Source organism: Drosophila rhopaloa, unplaced genomic scaffold (assembly GCF_018152115.1).
Source record: "Drosophila rhopaloa isolate 14029-0021.01 unplaced genomic scaffold, ASM1815211v1 contig_167, whole genome shotgun sequence".
NCBI lineage: Eukaryota > Metazoa > Arthropoda > Insecta > Diptera > Drosophilidae > Drosophila > Drosophila rhopaloa.
In genome coordinates, this window is record NW_025335047.1 from 7,231,516 (window position 1) to 7,252,286 (window position 20,771).

Here is a 20,771-nt window from a genome sequence, read left to right on the forward strand (position 1 = left end):
AGTCTAAATTGAAGTAATTGACAAAAATCTTTCAAAAATACCATTTTTAAAGAATACACTGAAATTTCAAAATCCGTTTTTAAAAATAAGTAGATGAAAAATACCGATGGTGGTACTATCGATTGACAACTCTATACAAGATAAAATCGAACTAAATCGATAACATAGTCGGTAGTTTCAGGGCTGGTGAGAATCCGGCTACCAGATCATCCGCACTCACCGGTTCACATTTAAATTCAATTCAGAAATTCAGAAATATTGATCAATTATGGACAAGCCGGTGTACGCTCGAGTTGTGAAGGTCCTTGGCCGCACAGGATCCCAGGGCCAATGCACCCAAGTGAAGGTGGAGTTTCTCGGCGAGCAGAACCGCCAGATCATTCGCAACGTCAAAGGACCTGTTCGCGAGGGCGACATCCTTTCGCTCTTGGAATCCGAACGCGAGGCCAGGAGACTACGCTAATGGCTGAACATTATTAAGAAGACAACATACAATTAAAAGTATACCAAGTCATGTTTAGTTCATTTATTGGGGTGCTGAAATAATCGTATACTCATATCAAGAAAATTATATAAATTACATGTAAAATCAAAAAAGCATTACAAGGCCACAAATCCTATCACCCTCATTATAAAGTTCAAGTTCCTTATTGCCAATAAATATGTATGTAAATACCAATATATTTTAAAGCTTTTACAATTTACAATTTAAAAAGAGAAAAGAAAATTTCGCCACTACACATCCCACTATACTTTTCGCAAGCGCTTTTCATTTATAAAAATCCATTCCTCAGAAACAAATCCTATTAACCTTTATTTAAAATTCAAGTTTCTTATTGCCAATAAGTATGCAAATATTATACACCATAATTGATAAGCTCTCTGATTCAAGTTAAAAAAAGTTTCACTTACTTTTTATTTCATTAAGAAAACATAAAATATTTCTTCTTGTACTAAAAATGTATCGACTTTAACCCTTTTGTTATCGATGGCTGCCCATGTCTACCCGAACAGCTGCTTGTGTTACTTTTTGATTTCGATTCGCGCTCTATGAGATACATCGTATGAGATACTCGTTCGTAACGGACGGCCAACTTGAGATACTCGATCGCGAGTTGTTTGTTGTTGGCCAAACGAAAGCGAAAATTGAAGAGACAAATTTACATAAAAATAAAGAAAAAACGAATCGGGAAATGTGAAAATTTTGAGGGGCAGTGAGATGAAAAGAGATAGAGATGCCCGTTTGTCCGCTGTGCGTGTGTGTGTGTGCAGCGGCAGCCCTAGCAGCTGTTAGTGTGTGTGTGTACCGTAAATGCAAGAGCTTATGCTGCAAAAACAACAGCAAAAACAACGACAAACAGGAATAAAAGTTAAATCCTTCGATCCCCCCGGTAAATCAGTTAATATATAACCGCCCGAAATGCTCAAAAATACAGACAAAAGCAGGCAATTTGTTACGCTGCAATTGGACTTCTTCGGGGCGTCTGAAAAATCGATTGGACGTAGAATAACTAGCTACCGCAAACTAATGGAGGATTTCGAGTCCTTCGAAGGTGCCGAGCTGGTCCGAAAATCAACCAAAGGTGCGTCCACTTGCCCCAAACAATTAACACGCCCGAAAAGTCAGTCGTTAAAACCACCCATAAAAACAATGCAAAGTAAATGGCGCATTTGCCTGCGTTTTCGTGTGTTTTTGTTTTGGTTTCGCTTCGGCATGACAATTTTTGCCATTAATTTCGTAACAACTAAACCGAAAATACCTGTTCGACCTCACGCCCCTCCCCTTCCGCCCCCCGCCACCACTACCGCCCAAAAAAGTCTCTGCATTTACGAGTAGTGGTTGTTCGTACACACAGAGAAAAGTACTAATTTAAATTATTAACGTAATTATTCATTAGAATTTGTCGATCGGGGAAAAAACTAATTAAACTAACAGTAGTCTTTGGAAAATGTTGAAAAATTCTTCTTTTCACATTAGCTATTAATTTTTTGTTTAGTTTATCCTAGTTTCCAATTACTTATGTACTTTTAAATATCTATAGAGGTAACACTGATAAACCTGATTTTATAATCCAAAATTCCGTTTCTGATTTTCCAGGTGGGTATAGTTAAAAAAGGCATAGTAACTAGTTTAAACTAAAAAATTTTCTTTAATAAATTACAAACTTCAATTTCCCGATGAGCAATGACTGTGTCTTATTAAATAGTTATTTCGGTGTACTGATTTTTCTAGTTTTTTTCCGCATTCTCCTTTCACCCCCTTAATTTCAAAGTCTAATTCAATCGTCAATTGCCCCACTTACAATTTATTAATATAGGGGCAGCGGTTTTTACGCAGGTTCATTGATTTTATTCATTAATGTACGGCAACTTATCGTTACCAGGAAACATTATAATTAGTGGCCTGGCACTCGGGGCGTAATTAGATATTCATCTGAAGAAGGAGTTCGTAGTTATCAAGAACTGCACATTTCCATATTTTATTGACTATAGTTATAAGAATGTATCTAGCATCATAGATTTAGTAGCCGAGTCATCCGAAACTATATACATACATACGTATGCTTGTTTTGTGCGCCTAAATTAAATTCGCATGTGACTTGGATTCGAGATGTCCACTTGTGAAACGAAACTACTTTGGACTGGCGACAACTTGTCGCCAAAACAAACTACTTAAAATCCCTGGAAAAGTGTGAAGGAATTAGCGTAATCCGTTAAGGAAAAAGCCAATTTATTATTTTTTATTTATTTTTGGCTTACTTTAAGGCTTAAATTTGGACCTTATTTATCGCAAGCACATGTGTATAATTATTCACGAGGGGTTTTATGTTTATATACCTTATTAGAATGAGCTGGTTTTGGACCTTGACCAAAAAGCCGATAACTATAAGTAGTTATTCCCTCGAGAAAACAAATATGTTGTGCTTTCACATATGTACTTTGCGTTAAAATCTGTATCAACAATCGAGTTCTTCATAATGTTGTTTCAGTGATTTGAAGTACACTCTTATATATTTTTTAATATAGTAAAAATATTATTAATATGTATTAATAGTGGAATTCTAAATACATACATAGGTCGTTGCGTAGCCTCTAGAAACGCCCCGTAAATCCCAAGTAAATAGACTATTACACGATTCTTAGTGCGGAGCATTATCTAGTTCTTTCCTGTTTCTGCCACATAAATTGCGCTTCCTCAAAGCAAAACCGTTTCACATGTGAAATATTTCACTGAGCCGGTCGCTGCCGAATCTATTTTTATGACAATTGCCGCGAGGCCGTGCATTTCAGATTTGTGATTTCAGACGGCGGTCCGCCCACTTTACAGGCTCTCTACAGCGTGCTCCATGCGGCTACTACGTGCTCCCCCTCGTCCCCCAACCTCATCCCATCCCCATTCATGAGGAGACCAGTGAGCCTCCATTGCTAATTAAACTCAAGTGCCAAGTGCCCAGAGCCAAGTATGGTTCTGAGATCATGGCGCACTGGAGGCCGGCGTGCAATTGAATTTGCGTACTCGTTACTCTTCTGATTAGCATTCCCATTCCGAATCCCATTGTGCGGATCAGCCCTGGAGAATCTGGGCACTTACAGGTTTAATTAGAAAAGCACCCCCAAAAAAATGATGATTCAAATATATGTGCACTGAGGTTAACTTCCTAGAAACTTTATCAAATTTAAATCAAAATTGGAATGCGGTGTGCCAAAGGACAACACAAAATAATTATAAAAAATATAGTTGTATATATGTACATTATGTGTTGTTGAATTGTAATAATATGAATCATATTATTTCCAACACTGAAATTTCAACACCATTGAGTCCTTGAAAGCTCCAAAATTTTGGAAGTAAAAGCCAATCGATGTGCTTAGTAATTCGGAACTTGCTTTTAATTGTGATTATCCCATTCCAGAGGGCGAGATGACGGCGATCTCCCAGTGAATTCTTGCTAGTAACCGAGAGAAGAACGAGTTGCGGAAATGTCGAAAATGAGGGGTAATAGAAACGAGATTCCCAGAAATAAAAAAGACAGCCTTGCTAAGTCCGTTTGGTGTTGAACAGGTCGCATTCTGATCCCACTGCCCAATACCGGAGCAATGGGTCGCAAACGCAATAACTTCTACATGCGGAGTGTATTCCTGCTGGCCCTGTGCATCTTTGGTCTGCTGCAGTACCACAATTTTAACTACTGTAAGTAACTACTGGTAAGTCTGGGTGACTATTGCTAAAGTGTACTTTAATATTTTCCCAGTGGACTCGCGGGACAATGTGCTGGGCGATGCGGTCACCAACGATTCGGATGATGCCATTTTGGCCATGGTGCCCGCGACTCTGCACAAATATCTAACACCCCATTCCCGCAATCATACCACCTCGGGTGCAGGAGTCCTTTCCGCAGCGGGTAAGTCCGTACAGAAGCTAAGATAAATTGTTACTATTCAAGGCATTAATTCCCATTTTAGCCCTGCTAGTGAATACAAGTAGTACCGGAGCTGCGACTGCCACCACAATCAGCTTCGACGTTTACCATCCTCCGAATATTACGGAGATCAAGCGTCAGATTGCGCGGTACAATGATATGCAGGCGGTGCTTAACGAGGACGTCTTTGGGCCCCTGCAAAACGATTCTGTGATAATTGTAGTCCAGGTTAGTGGACTTGTTCAAAAAGAGAACCCCTCTGTAATGTCCCAAAACATCAGGTGCACACGAGGATTACCTATCTGCGGCATTTGATTGTCAGTCTGGCGCAGGCAAGGGATATCTCTAAGGTGCTTCTGGTGTTCTCGCATGACTATTACGACGACGACATCAACGACCTGGTTCAGCAGATCGATTTCTGCAAGGTGATGCAGATATTCTATCCCTACTCGATTCAGACGCATCCAAATGAGTATCCCGGCGTGGATCCCAACGACTGCCCGAGAAATATAAAAAAGGAGCAGTAAGTTTAAGAAATATATCCTTTAATTTATGTACTCTTAATTCTTTATGTATGACATTTCGATTACCAAAAGAGCTCTGATCACCAATTGCAACAATGCCATGTATCCCGATCTCTATGGCCACTATCGGGAGGCAAAGTTTACGCAGACTAAGCACCATTGGATTTGGAAAGCGAACCGAGTGTTCAATGAATTGGAGGTGACCCGCTATCACACAGGTAAAACCAACCAGTTAGTCGTGAAACAATAACTCGACTTTATGTACCTGATGCTTACAGGCTTGGTCCTATTCCTCGAGGAAGATCACTATGTGGCCGAAGACTTCTTATACCTGCTGGCCATGATGCAGCAACGAACCAAAGACTTGTGCCCCCAGTGCAACGTGCTGTCCCTGGGCACCTATCTCAAGACCTTCAACTACTACACGTACCACAGCAAGGTGAGATTTGGGGCAGAATGGCGGTCACTTAATGCTAGACCATTGGCCTCGAAAATTCGAAGAGCGCTCGAGCCTATCTTATGTATATTCTTCAAGCTTCCGTTGCTACAAAACACATTCATTCAAAATGCATACAACCCATCCATTATTGGGACTTGTGATGGCAACCCATTGCGGCAAGGACTTTGCCCCAATGGGTGCCAGTTATTCGATCAAAGACCCACACAAAACATGTGTTTATCTAGACAAAACTCATCTGACAATTGTAATTTATCGTATGTATCTGTTCTATTCCGAATTCTGGCACGCAGACTAACAAGAAATCCTATGCTTCCTCGCTGATCTCGACAAACAGTCTATTAGGATACAATAGGAATAACAATAGAAACTCTGTGCAATTAGCTGTGTCGTCCTCTTATTCCTCCTCATCATCTGCGCAATCACCACCGTCATCCAAAGTCTATGTGGGCGACACCGCTGACAACCAGAGAGCCAGTGACTCCAGTAACAAGCGGGGCAACCTCATCAACACTGTCACCGCCACCGCCGCCACATCCGACACCAACAATAATGAGCAAAGTAGCCATAGCAGCAGCAAAAATGGTGCACAAACATGGAACTATCATGTCCTGCCGTCATTGTATTCCGTCTATCAGAAGGTAGCGCCACCGCACCGCTATCTCCGGGATCCCCGAGATCCCTGTTAACTGCACCAGCCGCTCCAAGCCCCTAATCATCCCTAGCAGCACTCACCTGCTTGATTCCATACCCCCTGTTTGCGTAGATTTTCTTCCGTTGCTCATTCCATTTACGCTTTGGCAATATCCGCATGATCTGTACTATCCACTATATATGCTATCCTCGTTTTGGCAGTGATGGGAAAGGAGAATGTTTTAATTTTACCATAGGTGGGGGTACAAGGCTTATTCATAAAAGATTATTTTACATATTCGTTTAACATATTTATGTATTTTAGTAATAAAACAAACTATTATAATATTTTAATTCCTACGTGTTTAGGAGGAAAGTAGCTATATTCCTTACAGGGACGTGATTTGGTTACAAGCATTGAACTTCAATCTTATTTTAGTTTAAAATTCTCCACCCAATTATGGCAAAAGATAATAGTATCTAGTTACGTACCGATCTTTAACCACCTATATATTTCCCATCACTGCCTGTTTGTTGTTGTAATTGTTGTGTTTAATGTACTTGTCTATATGTCTGTGATGGCATGCTACATCTCCGACCCGTCCACTTCGCCCTGATCCGCTCCTGATCTGACCCGATCTGATTCAGATATGCCAGTTGCACGCCCGCGTACGCACCGTGAAGATCGACAGGCAGAGCATCATTAAAGACTATCGCAAGGTATTTTTGGAATGGAGCGCACAGTACCCCACCCGAATATCCGGCTTTCGCACTTTGAATCCAACTAGTGGCTAGTCCAGGACGAAGGCAGTGCGTGTTGGGACCCACTTGGAGTGCCCTAGTATTCAAATTGACCTCATCAGGCAAACAGAATCAAAAGAAATTTGCATGACACCCTCCCCTTACTTTTTAATAATTCCTTTTTTAATATTGTTGCTACTCCATTATTCTCCATTATACGTAGTTAACTCGGTTTTTTCTTCGACAGGTGGAGGTCATGCCCTGGGTTAGTAGCAAGCACAACATGGGCTTTGCATTCAATCGCACCACCTGGTCAAACATCCGGAAGTGTGCCCGCCACTTTTGCACCTACGATGACTACAACTGGGATTGGTCACTGCAGCATGTGTCCCAGCAATGTCTGCGGCGCAAGCTCCATGCAATGATCGTCAAGGGTCCAAGGGTCTTCCACATTGGAGAGTGGTGAGCAATGAGCATACTCCTCATTTCTTATGTTCGGTTCCTAACATCTACTATCCGACTCTCTTCCAGTGGCGTACACCACAAGAACAAGAACTGCGAGTCCAATCAGGTGATCTCGAAGGTGCAGCACGTCCTGCGCATTGCCAGGAATTCACACCAGCTCTTCCCGCGCTCCCTCACCTTGACGGTGCCCAGTTTAATGAAGAAGTCGAAGCTGCGCAAGGGCAACGGCGGCTGGGGAGATCTGCGGGATCACGAGTTGTGCCTGAACATGACGCTGCCCACGAGGTAAAGGTCAGAGGTGCCTATACCCAAATTATAACCGCCACAGGAAGCGGAACGGGAAACCAATCACAGTCAGTAGCCAGGAAGCCTAGCTCATAGCGTTATCTAAGTAGGAACATTAAGCAGTAGCCGTAAACACTGTAAACGAACATTCAGCAAGTACTCTGTATCAGCTAACTAACCGAAAATAATCAAAGCCAGAAGCCCAAAGACCCTCGCCTCGGGCGCTGCACAACTCATACTATAAGTAATCCTCTAGTCACATATTTAAAGAATGCCGTGTTGTAATCTCATACCTTGTACCGTTTGCCCTTCAGTTCGTCGAAGATCACTTTGTATTGTTTAGGCTCCGTCCAGATTTAAGGATCGGCAGAGTTCCGAGCGACGGGGTAGCAATCCTCACAACTGAAACTAATCCTACTAATACTAGCGATCAAATACATATATTAACTCGTATCCCCAGATTGTGCCGAAGCCGTTTCGTAAACGGTCAATGTAACTCGAGTCTAGAGGCAGCAAATCGCATAAACTAGTCATAGCAATGTACCACATGCACATGCGCATTAACACATAGATCAAACTTTTGATATATATTACGGTCCTACGTTTTAAGCCTGTACATAGATGAATTGCGTTGTATACATAACATAAGGTCTTTTTATGATATAAACGCTGTACTAATGTAATTTGTTATTTTTTAATCGTTAGTCAAAAGCGCTTTTATGTATTAGGAATTTTTGATTAATTGAACGAATAATCTTAGTGAATAAACGCCAAGAAAAGCTCTACCAGCCGAATGTCTTTTAGATATTTTTTAAAATAACACAAACGGGGTAAAAGTAAAACTGAAAAAATAGACAAATTTATGTTACTTTTATGTTAAAATGTTGTTAATCTTATTAGGTGTGTAATGAACTAATTAATGCTGCTTACTTTTTATTTTATGTATTTTTATGTTGATTTTAACTTTGTTTTTCTAAAAATAAACCGGGAAAGCAATAAATTGTCTTTTGTTATCACATTTAAATTTGTCGCTTTACTACTCTTATGATTAACAGAACCGTTAATTGGTCTATCAAAACCAACGCAACTGTTCGAGATTGATACCACAACCTATGCTAACAAAAATGCTTAACACACCAAAAATACGTAGAAAATAAAAATATAAATTATTAATTTAAAAAAATTACCCTATAATAGTCTTCAAATAAAGCGCCAAGCAAAATCCCAGTCACGCCTTACGATACCGATAGCCGAAAGCTTTCGATCTATCGAAACCGAAGTACGTTACCCAACACATATAGCAAGTCCCTTTCGAAATTTCAAATAAAATGTATAAATATGAGAAAATCTGATAAATCAACGTTTAAATATATTTAACAAGCAAATGACGCCTACATGAGCAATATTCCCGGTGAGAGGAGCAGGTTGGGAGCTCTGGGCTGTGATCGGGGAATAGCTTTTGCCGGAAAGCTTTTATGGCGTTACTGTTTGGGACCGCGAACCAGTTGCAAATTTGGTGCCGCTGTGGACGGAACTCATCCAAGAACACTCTGAACGCTCCCAAGTGAAACCCACCACTCAGCCGCTCCTGCATCTCGCGTTCTTTTCGTTAACCCCTTTCGACGTGTGTGTTTCCTAATAAATAACATACAACATACAAGCCATCATGAGCAAGCAACTGGCGCGCCATGTGGGTCAGCTGAATAATCTTCTGAAAACGGCCACGACCGCCTCCACGGTCTCCGCCCAGAACAACTACTTCACCTACGTCCGGGAACTGTCGCATCCAATCGCCCGAGAGCCTCCAATCGTAAAGCCGGAAGAGGCCGTGGCATGCATCAAATCGGGTGAGTCTTCATCACCCGCCCCCACCCCTAAATCTCCTCCAGAACCAATACCCCAAAAAGGGGCTGCTTCATTTAACTTATTGTGTTTGCAATCTTTTGGGTTATGTAATGTTCTAGTGGGTCTGCTTAGGAAAACAGAATGAAAACGAGAACACCCGGGCTATGGGGTCATGCAAACCCGTAAACCCATGTGTGTTTGTTTCGTTCGAATATTGTAATTCAAACTACTTTCGAGCACACAGCGAAGGGCAATTACAGGGTGCTCAATATTCAGATTGATGGCACTAAATTGCCCGTGATTAGAAAGGGTTTCGTGGCTATGTGGAGGAGGGGTGGGGCAGACAAGCAATAGTAGGGGGTTTTTAAAATATATACCTTTTTTAAGGGGGCCTCTAAGAAAAAAAAGAATATCATGAATAATTACAACTCATTAGACCATTTACTTAGACTTACATATGTGCCAAAAGAAATATATATAAAAAAAGTTTTCTTTAACAAAGTAGGTAACAAGACATGGCAATAAAACTGGAACCCATAACTCAACTTATCAATATAGTTATCACATAGTTGTATTACAGAAGCTCTGGGTTTAGAAATATTATGTTTAAAAATGTTAAAAGTTAAAATTAATTAATTAACCCATTTGGGTTAAAATCGACATTTAGAAAAGTTATACAAGAGGAAAGTCAAATTTTTGGTTCTACTGTATTTTTCTTATCATAAAATAAAAATTATACTAAGTAAATTCACCTCTCTCTCTTTGCCTATCCGTATTTTGTATGATTATATATTTAATTCAAGTGTTTTAAGCGGTGCAAGTGAAAATTAAATTATTTTAATCTCGTGAAAACAGCTGTGCGTGCATAAGCATTGATATTAATATACATTTTTAGATGCATGCATATATTCAGCGCTGTAGATGAGTTTCCAGGCGAAAGTTGTACTTTGTACTCAGTCGAACACAGCGACAAAAACAACAGAAAAGTCGGATGCAAAGCTCAGCTTAGTGGCAAGAACAACTAGCTCATAAACAAGTCTATCCCCACAACCGGCCTTTAGTTGTCGGGCTGATAAGACCCTATATACATATACTGCATGACATATTAGAATTTAGCACAGCTTTTGGAGGCAAGGTTATGCAACGAATATCAGCAGGTGAACTTTTGTGCGGCTGCCGCTCGTGTCATTGGATGAATTATGGAAATTTTATGGGAATCACAATCATTTATTGACATTAAATAACTTTTTAATAAAATATAAAACACTTAATAAATTGTCTTATCGCAACTGTTAATTTTATGCTAGAATATAAAGATAGTAATGATCTGATTTTCTTTCTCTGCCTGACATTTTTTGGGACCCTCTGCTTTGATTAAATTCAATTGGGCGCAATTTGGCAATCTCCTGTGATACAAACAAATATTTGGACAGGCCCACAACGCACGAAATATCTTAATTTCTTAGCACTTCTAAGGCCTCTCATCAGCAGGTCCATGCAAATTGATATTATTATGGGGAGGGGCGGGTTTTCGGAGGGGGAGTGGCGTATCGCAGCGACCCAAAAACGTCACCAAAAATCGGTATCTCTAATTTTAGCCAAAATCGCCAACACGAGCCATGCCAAATCTGCGACGTAATTTGATTTGGAAAACTTTTTTGTTTGGCACGTTTTTGGCTGATGATAAATAGTACAGTAGGCACTAACTAACTAAAGTTGCATTGAAATTCTGCAAATAAGAATAAGGTAAAAATGTTAGTAAAAAGCTCGTGGAGAACTTGACATTGTCGACGTGGCTCAGACATCTGCTGATAAGAATTCACACTTATCGTATGATTCCTTCGTTCAAGGGGCTCGATCGACTTTATTTGCACAGCATTGGTCTTGCCAGTTTTTATACCCGTTACTCGTAGAGTACGAATACAATATCGTGCAAAAGTATGTAACAGCTAGAAGGAGCGTTTCCGACCTTATAAAATTTTCTTGATCGGTCACTAGCCGGTCGATATAGCCATGTCCGTTGTCCTTGTCTGTTGTCCTATGACGCTGAGATCTCGGAAACTATAAAGCTGAAGATTGGCATTTGCATGCGATTCTGGGTTCCTCGCAGCGCAGTTTGTTTCAAAAGGGGCCACCCCTTTAATGCCCACAATCGCTTATATACATTTTAAAATTTAAATATTTCGGAAAGTAAAATGCGTTTTATTGTGTTTATCAATACCTATCGAATGTGAGGAATTTTCAAATCCGACCATTCGTTAAAAGTTATGGTGATCATGTTTCTATCTCCATCTCCTCACTCCTTTACCTTAACGGTATCTGATGTCGGGCCCCTATAGCTCTTGTCTATACTAAGATACATCGGCATAGTGGCCTCTACAAAGTGTAGCCAAAATAGATTGTGAAAGCATTATGCATGCGCTTATAAATGCATTAGGGTGGATATTAATAAGACAAAACTAAGAAGTGATTAGATGTTTAAATAAAAAATTTCACTTGATAGTAAAACGTATAATTAGGTGCCTTATATAACAAAGCATAATGAATATTTCTTTAAATGGCGCCCTTTGTCTAGGTTATCACTGTGCTAAATTTATGCACTTTCTGATTAATATTTAATCTCTTTCGTGTCAGAAATGTGTTCAATGTAATGCCAACATTGAAACCGGTGTTATTTATTTACAAACATTCATTATCACGAGTTTCTAGGCAATAAGCTCTCACACTCTCGGCATTCCTATCGCACCAGTTCTGAATGTTTGCTGATATATATATGTATATCTGCTATAGCTTTAAAGCTTCTGAGAGAGTCAAAGTATAAAGGCTTTAGACATTCAAAGAGCGAATGATCTGAGAAAATATTGGCACAAGCCCTCTGAGAAATATCTTATAGATGTTGTACTAAATTGTGTACTTTCTCACTTGATAGAGGCCATGGACCGTATGCGTATGCATAAAAAACATTTCTACTCTTTTATTTATAAAAATATCTCAGGGAATCTTTTATATTTTTAGAATCAATTATCTAAAACTGTACTAATTTTTAAAACGTGAATACTGGCTGGCGTCCTATAAAAAGCTATTCTCAACAACTTTATGTGAATAAAATCCAAATCGATTAATTGCAAAATCAGGATTTTTAATAAATTCATGTCGAATGAGAATTTTATGATTTGTATAGATATATCCATGTTTGTCATATTAACATTTCATAAATGTTTGATGAACAAAAGATTATCGACGGGAAATTTCAGAAAGGTATTTGAAGTAGGTGCTTATCTGAATCATTGGAAACTTTTACGTGATCACATTTAAAGCATTGTTAATTAATGAAAATAGGAAAACTTAATTGTAGGGTCTCGAATTGAAAGCTATATCTATGTGTAGATAAGATCATGCTAGATAGATTAACGTTCCATAAAAAGCACAATAACTTCGGATTAACAGATTAGAAACGTATGCCAAATGAACTTATGGGTAATAAAACCTGTGGTTTTTACCCTCTAATCCAGGTGATACGGTCTTCGCCGGCGGAGCAGCTTCCACGCCCGTGGCTCTGCTGAATGCGATGGCCAAGCACGGAAAGAACAACAAGCTGGAGGGCGTTACCGTGTGCCACATGCACACAGAGGGTCCTGGGGAGTACGCCAAGCCGGAGTATAAGGACATCTTCCGCTCGAACTCCTTCTTCATGGGTGCCAATGTGCGCAAGGCGGTGGCCGAGGGACGTGGCGATAATGTGCCTATCTTTCTTCACGAGATCCCGCAGCTGTTCTACAAGCAGATCGTGAAGCCTGATGTGTCCTTCATCCACGTCTCGCCGCCGGATAACCATGGCTACTGCTCCCTGGGCACTAGCGTCGATTGTGTGCGAGCCGCCCTGCTCCACTCAAAGCTGATTGTTGGTGAGTCTTGACAGCTTGATTCCTTGCATTCCCGAGACTTAATTGTTTTACTCCTCCACCTCCAGCTCAAATCAACCCCAAGATGCCGCGCACCTTCGGCGATGCCATCATCCACAAGTCGCATTTTGACTACGCCGTCGAGGTGAACGACGATCTGCCGCAGCATGGCACTGGTGAGATCTCTCCCGTGGAGAAGAAGATCGGCAAGCTCATTGCCGAGAACCTGGTCAAGGATGGCGCCACCCTGCAGATGGGAATTGGCAGCATCCCCGACGCCGTTCTGGACGCTCTCCACAACCACAAGGATCTGGGTATTCACTCCGAGATGTTCGCCAATGGTGTCGTGGAGCTGGTGCGCAAAGGATGTGTCACCAACAGCAAGAAGAAGATGCACCAGGGCAGGATCGTGGGCTCCTTCCTCATCGGTGATAAGGCTCTGTACGATTTCGTCGACAACAACCCCTTCATCGGTAGGTGGATTTAATTAGTCCTGAAATATGCATATTTTGAAGTATCAGAATTACTAAAACATGTCTATATCTTATCCCCAATTATCCAACTCTTAGAGATGTACGCCATCGACTATGTGAACAATACCAGCATTGTAAAGCAACAGCCCCGCATGACGGCCATCAACAGCTGCATTGAAGTGGATCTGACTGGACAGGTTTGCTCCGATTCCATTGGCTCCCGTTTCTACTCCGGTTTCGGCGGTCAGGTGGACTTCATTCGCGGCGCTGCTGAGGGTCTCGACGGACTGGGTGTGCCCATCATTGCCATGCCATCCACCACAAACAAGGGCGAGAGCAAGATCGTGCCCACGCTAAAGGAGGGTACGTAGATAATTTATACGTTTTAAATAAAAATAAATAATTGGATTCTAAATCCCTTTCAGGCGCTGGCGTCGTTACCTCTCGTGCCCACGTTCACTACGTCGTCACCGAGCACGGAATTGCATCGCTATTCGGCAAGAACGTGCGCCAGAGGATGTATGAACTTATCCAGATCGCCGATCCCAAGCACCGCGAAACTCTGGAGAAACAAGCCTTTGAGCGTATCAAGGTTATGCCATCACCGAACTAAGCACTGAAACTCGTAGAGCGAACTATTTCCGAGCAGCAACCGCAATCTTTGAAGGCATTCCCGATATCACTTTGATCCACTTCATAGAACTGCAATCATGATAGCCCTTATAGCATTACCAAATGTGAAATTTTCAATTGATGAGAAACGAATTCATGGGAGAAATAAAAACTGAAAAATTATTAAAGCGCTTTTTAAATTAAATTTTAAATTTGATTGATACATTTTTTTAATTTGAGTAGAAAGAAATTGGAGCGTTAGTATTCTGATATTTATAAGGGTATATCAAAATGTTATTATTTAATAACAGCTATTCTTTAAATACCCACAGTTCGTTAATAAAATGCATTAAAATTTGTATTCCGACGACAGTTTATTTTCATACTGCAAATATGAAGGAGGCGCGTACAGGAAGTCCGGCTTAGCTTTAGTTATATTTTAATATATATACAAATCTGTGTGTTCGATTAGTGTCGGATCAGTCACAGTCCGATCTGCTCCCAACGGGGAGCGAAACTCCTGGCTGAGTGACAGACCATTCGCTTAGGATAACACGACCCGAGCACACAACGTTGTCTTTGAATTGAATGTAAAAGGAGCTGTTCAAAAGGAACTAGATTGTATTCTCAGTATGCATCGTATTGTAATATAGGGCCTAAAACTGTTTTTGCTTTAAAATCTACACGTTTATAGCTTAAACCTCGATGGATGATTGGCGGTAAGCTGTTTACTTCTTCTTGTTGTTCTTAGCATTTTTTCCATCGGCGGCGTTTTCGATCTTGGCGCGCTTCTTTGGGTGCTCATCCTCCTCATCCTCGGCCACGTCGTCCTCCTCATCATCCTCCTCCATGTCGACCACCTCAACATCGTCCTTGATGTTGTGCCCGTGGATGTAGACGGGCCCGCTGCCCTTGATGAGCTTGAACGTCACTTTGGACTCGTAGAACTCCACATCGGGATTGACGGCGCGCGTCTCTCCGGCCTTCAATACTGCGATCGGAATTTGCACCGAATCCTTCAGTGTATTAACCTGCGCATATAAGAACGGGAAGATTTGCTTTAATAGATTCTTGTCATAGGCATTTCAAGTGGCTTATAGATAATTACTGAATTCACAGACTGCATATATGCCTGATTTGTGCGAAAAGATACAAAGAAGTTCGTCACGCTTCGAAGTATTCTACTCATAAAAACAATTTTGTATCTTCAATCTTTACCTGCATTAAGCAAGTAAGATAAGATTCCCACAAATGATTGACCCATATTGATTCCCGCGGTAGGCCCTTCAAGTGGCCACAGATAGTTGTTAAATTACACAAATTTCTGATTTGGGCGAATAGATAAAATGAAGTTCATCACGGCTGGCCCACTTTATCGCTCTGCAGTCTCTATCTTTAATCTCTGTCAGCCGAGCACCTTCCCCGAAACTAACTGAACGATGATAACTATCTTCGCTGCCTACGCATTCACATATTTCGCACAGTCGGTTTGCAGTAATATCCCCGTACACAGTCGGCCGCTTGACCATTCGTCTGCCCACGCTAGAGCGGTTCGGTTCGTTCTCATTCAAACTGCAGGCAGGCTCTTCTAAATCCGAGTCCAGCCAGTGCGAATCTGACAAGTGCCCGCTAATTAATCATCAACAACGTGTAATTCGAATCAAAACTCCCACCTAGTATTAGCCAACTGTAAAGTGCTTGTCGGCATGTGCGATAATGAAGGTAAGTGGAGAGCGCGTTACCCCAAGAGGATAAGTGAAAGCAATTCAAGGGAAGCCCATCAATGTGAAAATCAGAAACACGGAACTATAAACCTGTAATGAATGGGTCTAAAATTAGTCATTAGAACACAAAGAATTTAATTTATTTTTACTTGATAAACGATATGTAAAAACAAATAAATCTAAAGAGTTTGGATCATAATCTTTCAAAAATTGTTAAGCGAATTTAGTGGTGAGAAGAAATATCATGAGATTTATAATAAAGTTTATATCAACCTTATAAATTCATGAGATAAAAACTAAGCAAAGATCTTCAAGATACTAGGATGTTAGCGTCTACATTATTTATGGCAAATACTCTGTAATAATAAGTAATTGGACACGAAAATCCAAAGGCTTAAAGTGTTTTTTTTAAAAGAATTATCAAGTGTTCTCAAATCAGAATTATCAATGACAAGCTAGCTTCCTCTGGATTAACTTGTCTATCAGCCAAAATGATATTAACCATTTTCCCTGTGACTATAATAAGTTCAGATATACAACTAGTCAAGGATATTTAAGATACTAAAAGCAACTCAATATAATTATCTATGAGTCAAAAAAAACAGTCCAAAGTTCTATCAAAGAAATATCACGTGTTCCTGGCTGAAATATTAAAGACAAGCTTGCTTCCTCTGGATGAACTTGTCTATCAGCTAGTCGACATCTTTAGGTAACTTTCCAGAAGTCACAAGACCAAAGAACCTTAGAAAACCATCAAGGCACTTCAGACCATGTTCAGAGATTATGAATATGTGTACAACGTACATAGAAAGAGCGTTCCCAATCAAGTAACACACTTAACAGGTGGTGATATCAAGATTTCATCAATAGACCCCACAGGGTAGACCTATTCATTAGCCTATCTCTGTGTTTTCAGATGATCTCTATCGGGAGCGCCTGCCGAATGTCTGCGAAGCAGTGGGCTCGAAGGCCCGAAGTTGCTGTAGCATGCGCTCCGTTCACAGATATCTGCCCGTAACCGATTGGCTGCCCAAGTACCAGTGGAACTTTCTGGCCATGGATCTGGTGGCGGGTCTCACGGTGGGCCTTACAGCTGTACCACAGGCCATAGCTTACGGAGCTGTAGCCAATTTGCCTCCTGCCTACGGACTCTACTCAGCGTTTATGGGTGGATTTGTGTATATACTGTTGGGAACCTGCAAAGACATCACAGTGGGTGAGTTTTCTAGTCTCGGTAGCTGTAAACCCATGGCTAAATAGTGAAAATCTTTGTCAGGACCCACGGCCATCATGGCGTTAATGGTAAGGCCATATGTGGATGGCAATCCGGCATATGCAGTGCTCCTGTGCTTCCTGTCCGGCTGCGTTATCACTATAATGGGTTTGCTCAATCTGGGAGTACTCATGCGGTTTATTTCAATACCGGTGACGACAGGTTTCACGATGGCAGCAGCCTTAACCATAGCCACCGGGCAGGTTAACAGCTTGTTTGGCATTAGCAGTAGTGCCAATGGGTTCCTAAGCTGCTGGATACACTTCTTCGAACATATAACACAAATGCGTCGAAATGATGCCATCCTGGGCTGCTGTACTTTAGTTCTTTTGCTGCTAATGCGGGTAAGTAACAACCGGTTCCAAAACTTTTTACTTTCACTATCATTTTCTCGTCTAAAAGCAGGGTTAAAGCTGCTTTTTTTTATGCTCCTACCAAAAATAAATTTATGAATAGAGTGTTAATTAAAAAATATCAAATATATTTTATTATGATTAGCAACTCAAAGACCTGCCTATTGGCATCAAGAGCGTGTGGAAGTATATTTCTTTAGCTCGCAATGCTGTTGCTGTGCTAATAGGAATCCTGCTGTGCTACCTTTTGAAAAAAGACGGTAAGCTGCCTTTTCTAGTCAGCGGTAGCATCACGCCCGGCTTACCGCCATTTAAACCTCCACCATTTCACACGGAGGACACAGCCACTGGGGAAATGGTAAACTTTGGTGGCATGGTATCACATGTGGGATCTGGACTGGTGTCCATACCACTTTTGTCTGTATTGGAGAGCATAGCTGTGGCCAAAGCCTTCTGTAAGTAAAATTTTCCATATATTTTGAACCTTCAAACTTAAACTCCTTTTGTTTCTAGCTAAAGGAAAGATAGTAGATGCCTCGCAAGAGATGATTGCCCTGGGCGTAAGCAACATCCTCAGCAGCTTCTTTTCTTCAATGCCCATCACTGGATCCTTTACAAGGACTGCTATCAATAACGCCAGTGGAGTGAGGACCCCGCTGGGTGGAGCTGTTACCGGGTTTATTGTTTTAATGACCCTGGCTTTCCTCACATCCACTTTTGCCTACATTCCCAAGGCGACTTTGGCAGCAATAATCATTGCAGCCATGTTCTTTATGGTGGAGTATGAGACAATTGGCGAGATTTGGCGGGCAAAAAGTGAGTTCTAACCTGGATATAATAAAGTAACTATAGCTCAATCTGCTGCAGAACGTGATATGCTGCCTTTTCTCGTCACCGTGCTGACCTGTGTCTTCTGGACTTTGGAGTATGGAATGGTGGTGGGCATTGTCTTCAATGCTCTTTTCTTGCTCTATAAGAGCATGAAGCCGCAGTTTAATTTGGAGACCCAAAAGGTGAGAAATCTAAACTGGCATGAAAAACTTATTAATCTACATTGGCAACCTTTAAGTTTAACGGCATCGAGGTGACCATGGCCGATCTCAAGGGCAGTGTGGATTATGCGGCAGCCGAGTACTTGAAGATATCCATTGTGTCTCACGTGACGGATAAAAATAGCGAGGGCGGCACCGCCACCACATTGGTGGTCATTAAGGGGCACGAGATCGCCTCAATTGATACGACCGTGGCTTTGGTGAGTGTTGCTTCCGCCTGATTTATTACCTCTAACCCGGAGTCTCCTCCCTCCCTTATAAAGAACCTCAAATCCCTGCGCGAAGATCTCTCCCTGCTGAAGTGCGACATGATCTGCTGGAACTGGAGCATCCCAGCGGCGGGAGTGATTTGCCGGATGGATAGGAAGCTGCGCAGTATGTTTAAGTACTCGAAAAGCTTTCCCGACCTAATGCAAACAATGGCATACGGCGAGCCAGCCGTTTCGTGTATTGCCGTCGACTTAAGTCAATAAAGAGTGCTCTTTTGTCTTGTCATATATTTTTGCGTACAGTTGCGTCAGTGATGGGAAGAGTACTATTTGATATGGTAGTATTAAAATTTATTTCAAACGCCCATTAAAAAAAAAAACTATATGGGTGTTACCATGGAAACGATAGCAAATTGTAAGACCTTAAGGTATATATCATGAATTATTTAATTAAAAAAGTCCTCAAACAATTTTTTTTATGGATATAATCGTAGAGATTCAACAGAAAAATCTAAAATTCTTAATTTATTCAAATTTTCTCTGTTTAATTTGGAGTGATCACATTTATAAAAGCTTGTTTAAATTATTGTGACATCATGCCAAGCTGAAATAAAGCTGTCTTTTTTTAATTGTACAAGTTTTTTAGTGTGTATTTGGTCTACTAAATCCGAAGTTAATAGTTTCGGTTGGTAACTAGGCAATATTTTTTTTAAATAAATTAAATTTCATTTATTTTAGTTTTAATTTCTCTGTTAAAATTATCAAGGTATAATACTTCATCACGATTTATTTTAATTAAATGTAATTATAAGTACCTACTTCTTTATAAAGTACCTAGTATGTTGCGTACCCTACTTTAAATACCTAGCCAATTTCCCATAGCGAAAGTACAGCAATCCGGGGGCTGGTGACTCTGCAGTCTGCAGATGTACAGACAAAATTACCCTAACCCAAAACGAGCTAAAAGTTCGTGGTTGTTCTGGTCTGGGAGAAAATGGAAACCGGTCCCTGCCCCGCCGGCCGGAAAAATGAAAAAACTGAAGACACCGGCGCGCGCATACACAACTTATGGGATTTATTACATGCAATAAAGCCCCACACCAGAAAGTACTCACCTCAACCACGTTGAACTCGTTCTCCTTGGCCTCAGCGCCCAAAAGGATCTGTTTGATGACCAGCTTCTGGCCGCGTGCGTAGTCCTCGTCCACATCCCACGTGACGCTGTCGCTCTCGGCGGTCAAAGTGACTCCTGCGAAAAGGACGTAGTCCCCATTATATATAATTTTCACACATTCAAAATCGGGGAGTGTGGGGCCAGACACACAAATTGCAACCTTGGAGTAAAAACACCGGCAAGCGTCGCAGACGATTCGCTTTTTTGGTTGCTAATATATCTTCTGCCGTCTTCTTTTTATCCTTTTTGACTGCATATTTGAATGCTCTATTTAATTTAAATTACCGTAGAAAGATTCCTCAGCCATTGTAGGTAATATTTAATATTAATTCCACACAAAACCAGCGGCGAACACGTGTTGAGCAAAATCTTTTGCAAAATGGTAGCTGAAACAGGGTTGCCACGCTAAGGTAAACCAAATATATCGACGGGGCTACCTTAGTAATAACTATCGCAGAGATGCCACTTTCAATAGCGAAAAACGCTTAAAATTGTTTATAAAGATACTAAAAATTAATAAATAAATAATAAAGCATTTTATAAGATAATTAATTGAATAAAAATACATAAAAACTTGAATTAATAAATTTAATCGAAACTATCGATAACAATACGCTTCGGATGACTT

General features: G+C 40.8%; 5 protein-coding genes across 7 annotated transcripts; 4 read left to right on the forward strand and 1 right to left on the reverse strand.

Annotated features, from left to right (window-relative positions):
- The first annotated feature begins 17 nt into the window (after positions 1-17).
- LOC108045415 (40S ribosomal protein S28) lies at positions 18-742 on the forward strand. The gene has a single exon (XM_017124737.2). It carries the CDS (start codon positions 269-271, stop codon positions 461-463), a length of 195 nt encoding a protein of 64 aa, XP_016980226.1. The 5' UTR covers positions 18-268; the 3' UTR covers positions 464-742.
- A 292-nt stretch (positions 743-1,034) lies between these two features.
- On the forward strand, positions 1,035-8,317 carry LOC108045390 (alpha-1,6-mannosyl-glycoprotein 2-beta-N-acetylglucosaminyltransferase). 3 transcript variants are annotated; one of them, XM_044458779.1, is made up of 11 exons: positions 1,035-1,583; positions 3,915-3,997; positions 4,064-4,192; positions 4,257-4,403; positions 4,465-4,649; positions 4,703-4,944; positions 5,018-5,163; positions 5,224-5,384; positions 5,696-6,043; positions 7,024-7,238; positions 7,308-8,317. In XM_044458779.1, the coding sequence occupies exons 2-11, from the start codon at positions 3,982-3,984 to the stop codon at positions 7,528-7,530; spliced, it is 1,812 nt and encodes a 603-aa protein (XP_044314714.1). In that variant the 5' UTR covers positions 1,035-1,583; positions 3,915-3,981; the 3' UTR covers positions 7,531-8,317. The 3 variants fall into 3 exon arrangements, with proteins under 3 accessions (XP_044314714.1, XP_044314713.1, XP_044314715.1); XM_044458778.1 differs by having other exon boundaries at positions 1,036-1,583; positions 4,254-4,403; XM_044458780.1 differs by lacking the exon at positions 5,696-6,043 and having other exon boundaries at positions 1,038-1,583; positions 4,254-4,403.
- Positions 8,318-9,035: 718 nt separating this feature from the next.
- On the forward strand, positions 9,036-14,541 carry LOC108045406 (4-hydroxybutyrate coenzyme A transferase). The gene is made up of 5 exons (XM_017124722.2): positions 9,036-9,373; positions 12,884-13,276; positions 13,342-13,746; positions 13,843-14,109; positions 14,172-14,541. Exons 1-5 carry the CDS (start codon positions 9,193-9,195, stop codon positions 14,357-14,359), a joined length of 1,434 nt encoding a protein of 477 aa, XP_016980211.1. The 5' UTR covers positions 9,036-9,192; the 3' UTR covers positions 14,360-14,541.
- Positions 14,542-14,713: 172 nt separating this feature from the next.
- LOC108045407 (nucleoplasmin-like protein) lies at positions 14,714-20,547 on the reverse strand. The gene is made up of 3 exons (XM_017124724.2): positions 20,429-20,547; positions 20,085-20,218; positions 14,714-15,389 (listed from the first exon to the last, which is right to left on the reverse strand). The coding sequence occupies exons 1-3, from the start codon at positions 20,448-20,450 to the stop codon at positions 15,087-15,089; spliced, it is 459 nt and encodes a 152-aa protein (XP_016980213.1). The 5' UTR covers positions 20,451-20,547; the 3' UTR covers positions 14,714-15,086.
- On the forward strand, positions 15,839-19,802 carry LOC108045405 (sodium-independent sulfate anion transporter). Its single transcript, XM_017124721.2, has 8 exons — positions 15,839-16,080; positions 16,999-17,298; positions 17,359-17,699; positions 17,854-18,163; positions 18,222-18,524; positions 18,576-18,721; positions 18,778-18,960; positions 19,024-19,802. Exons 1-8 carry the CDS (start codon positions 16,065-16,067, stop codon positions 19,231-19,233), a joined length of 1,809 nt encoding a protein of 602 aa, XP_016980210.2. The 5' UTR covers positions 15,839-16,064; the 3' UTR covers positions 19,234-19,802.
- Positions 20,548-20,771: the final 224 nt, after the last annotated feature.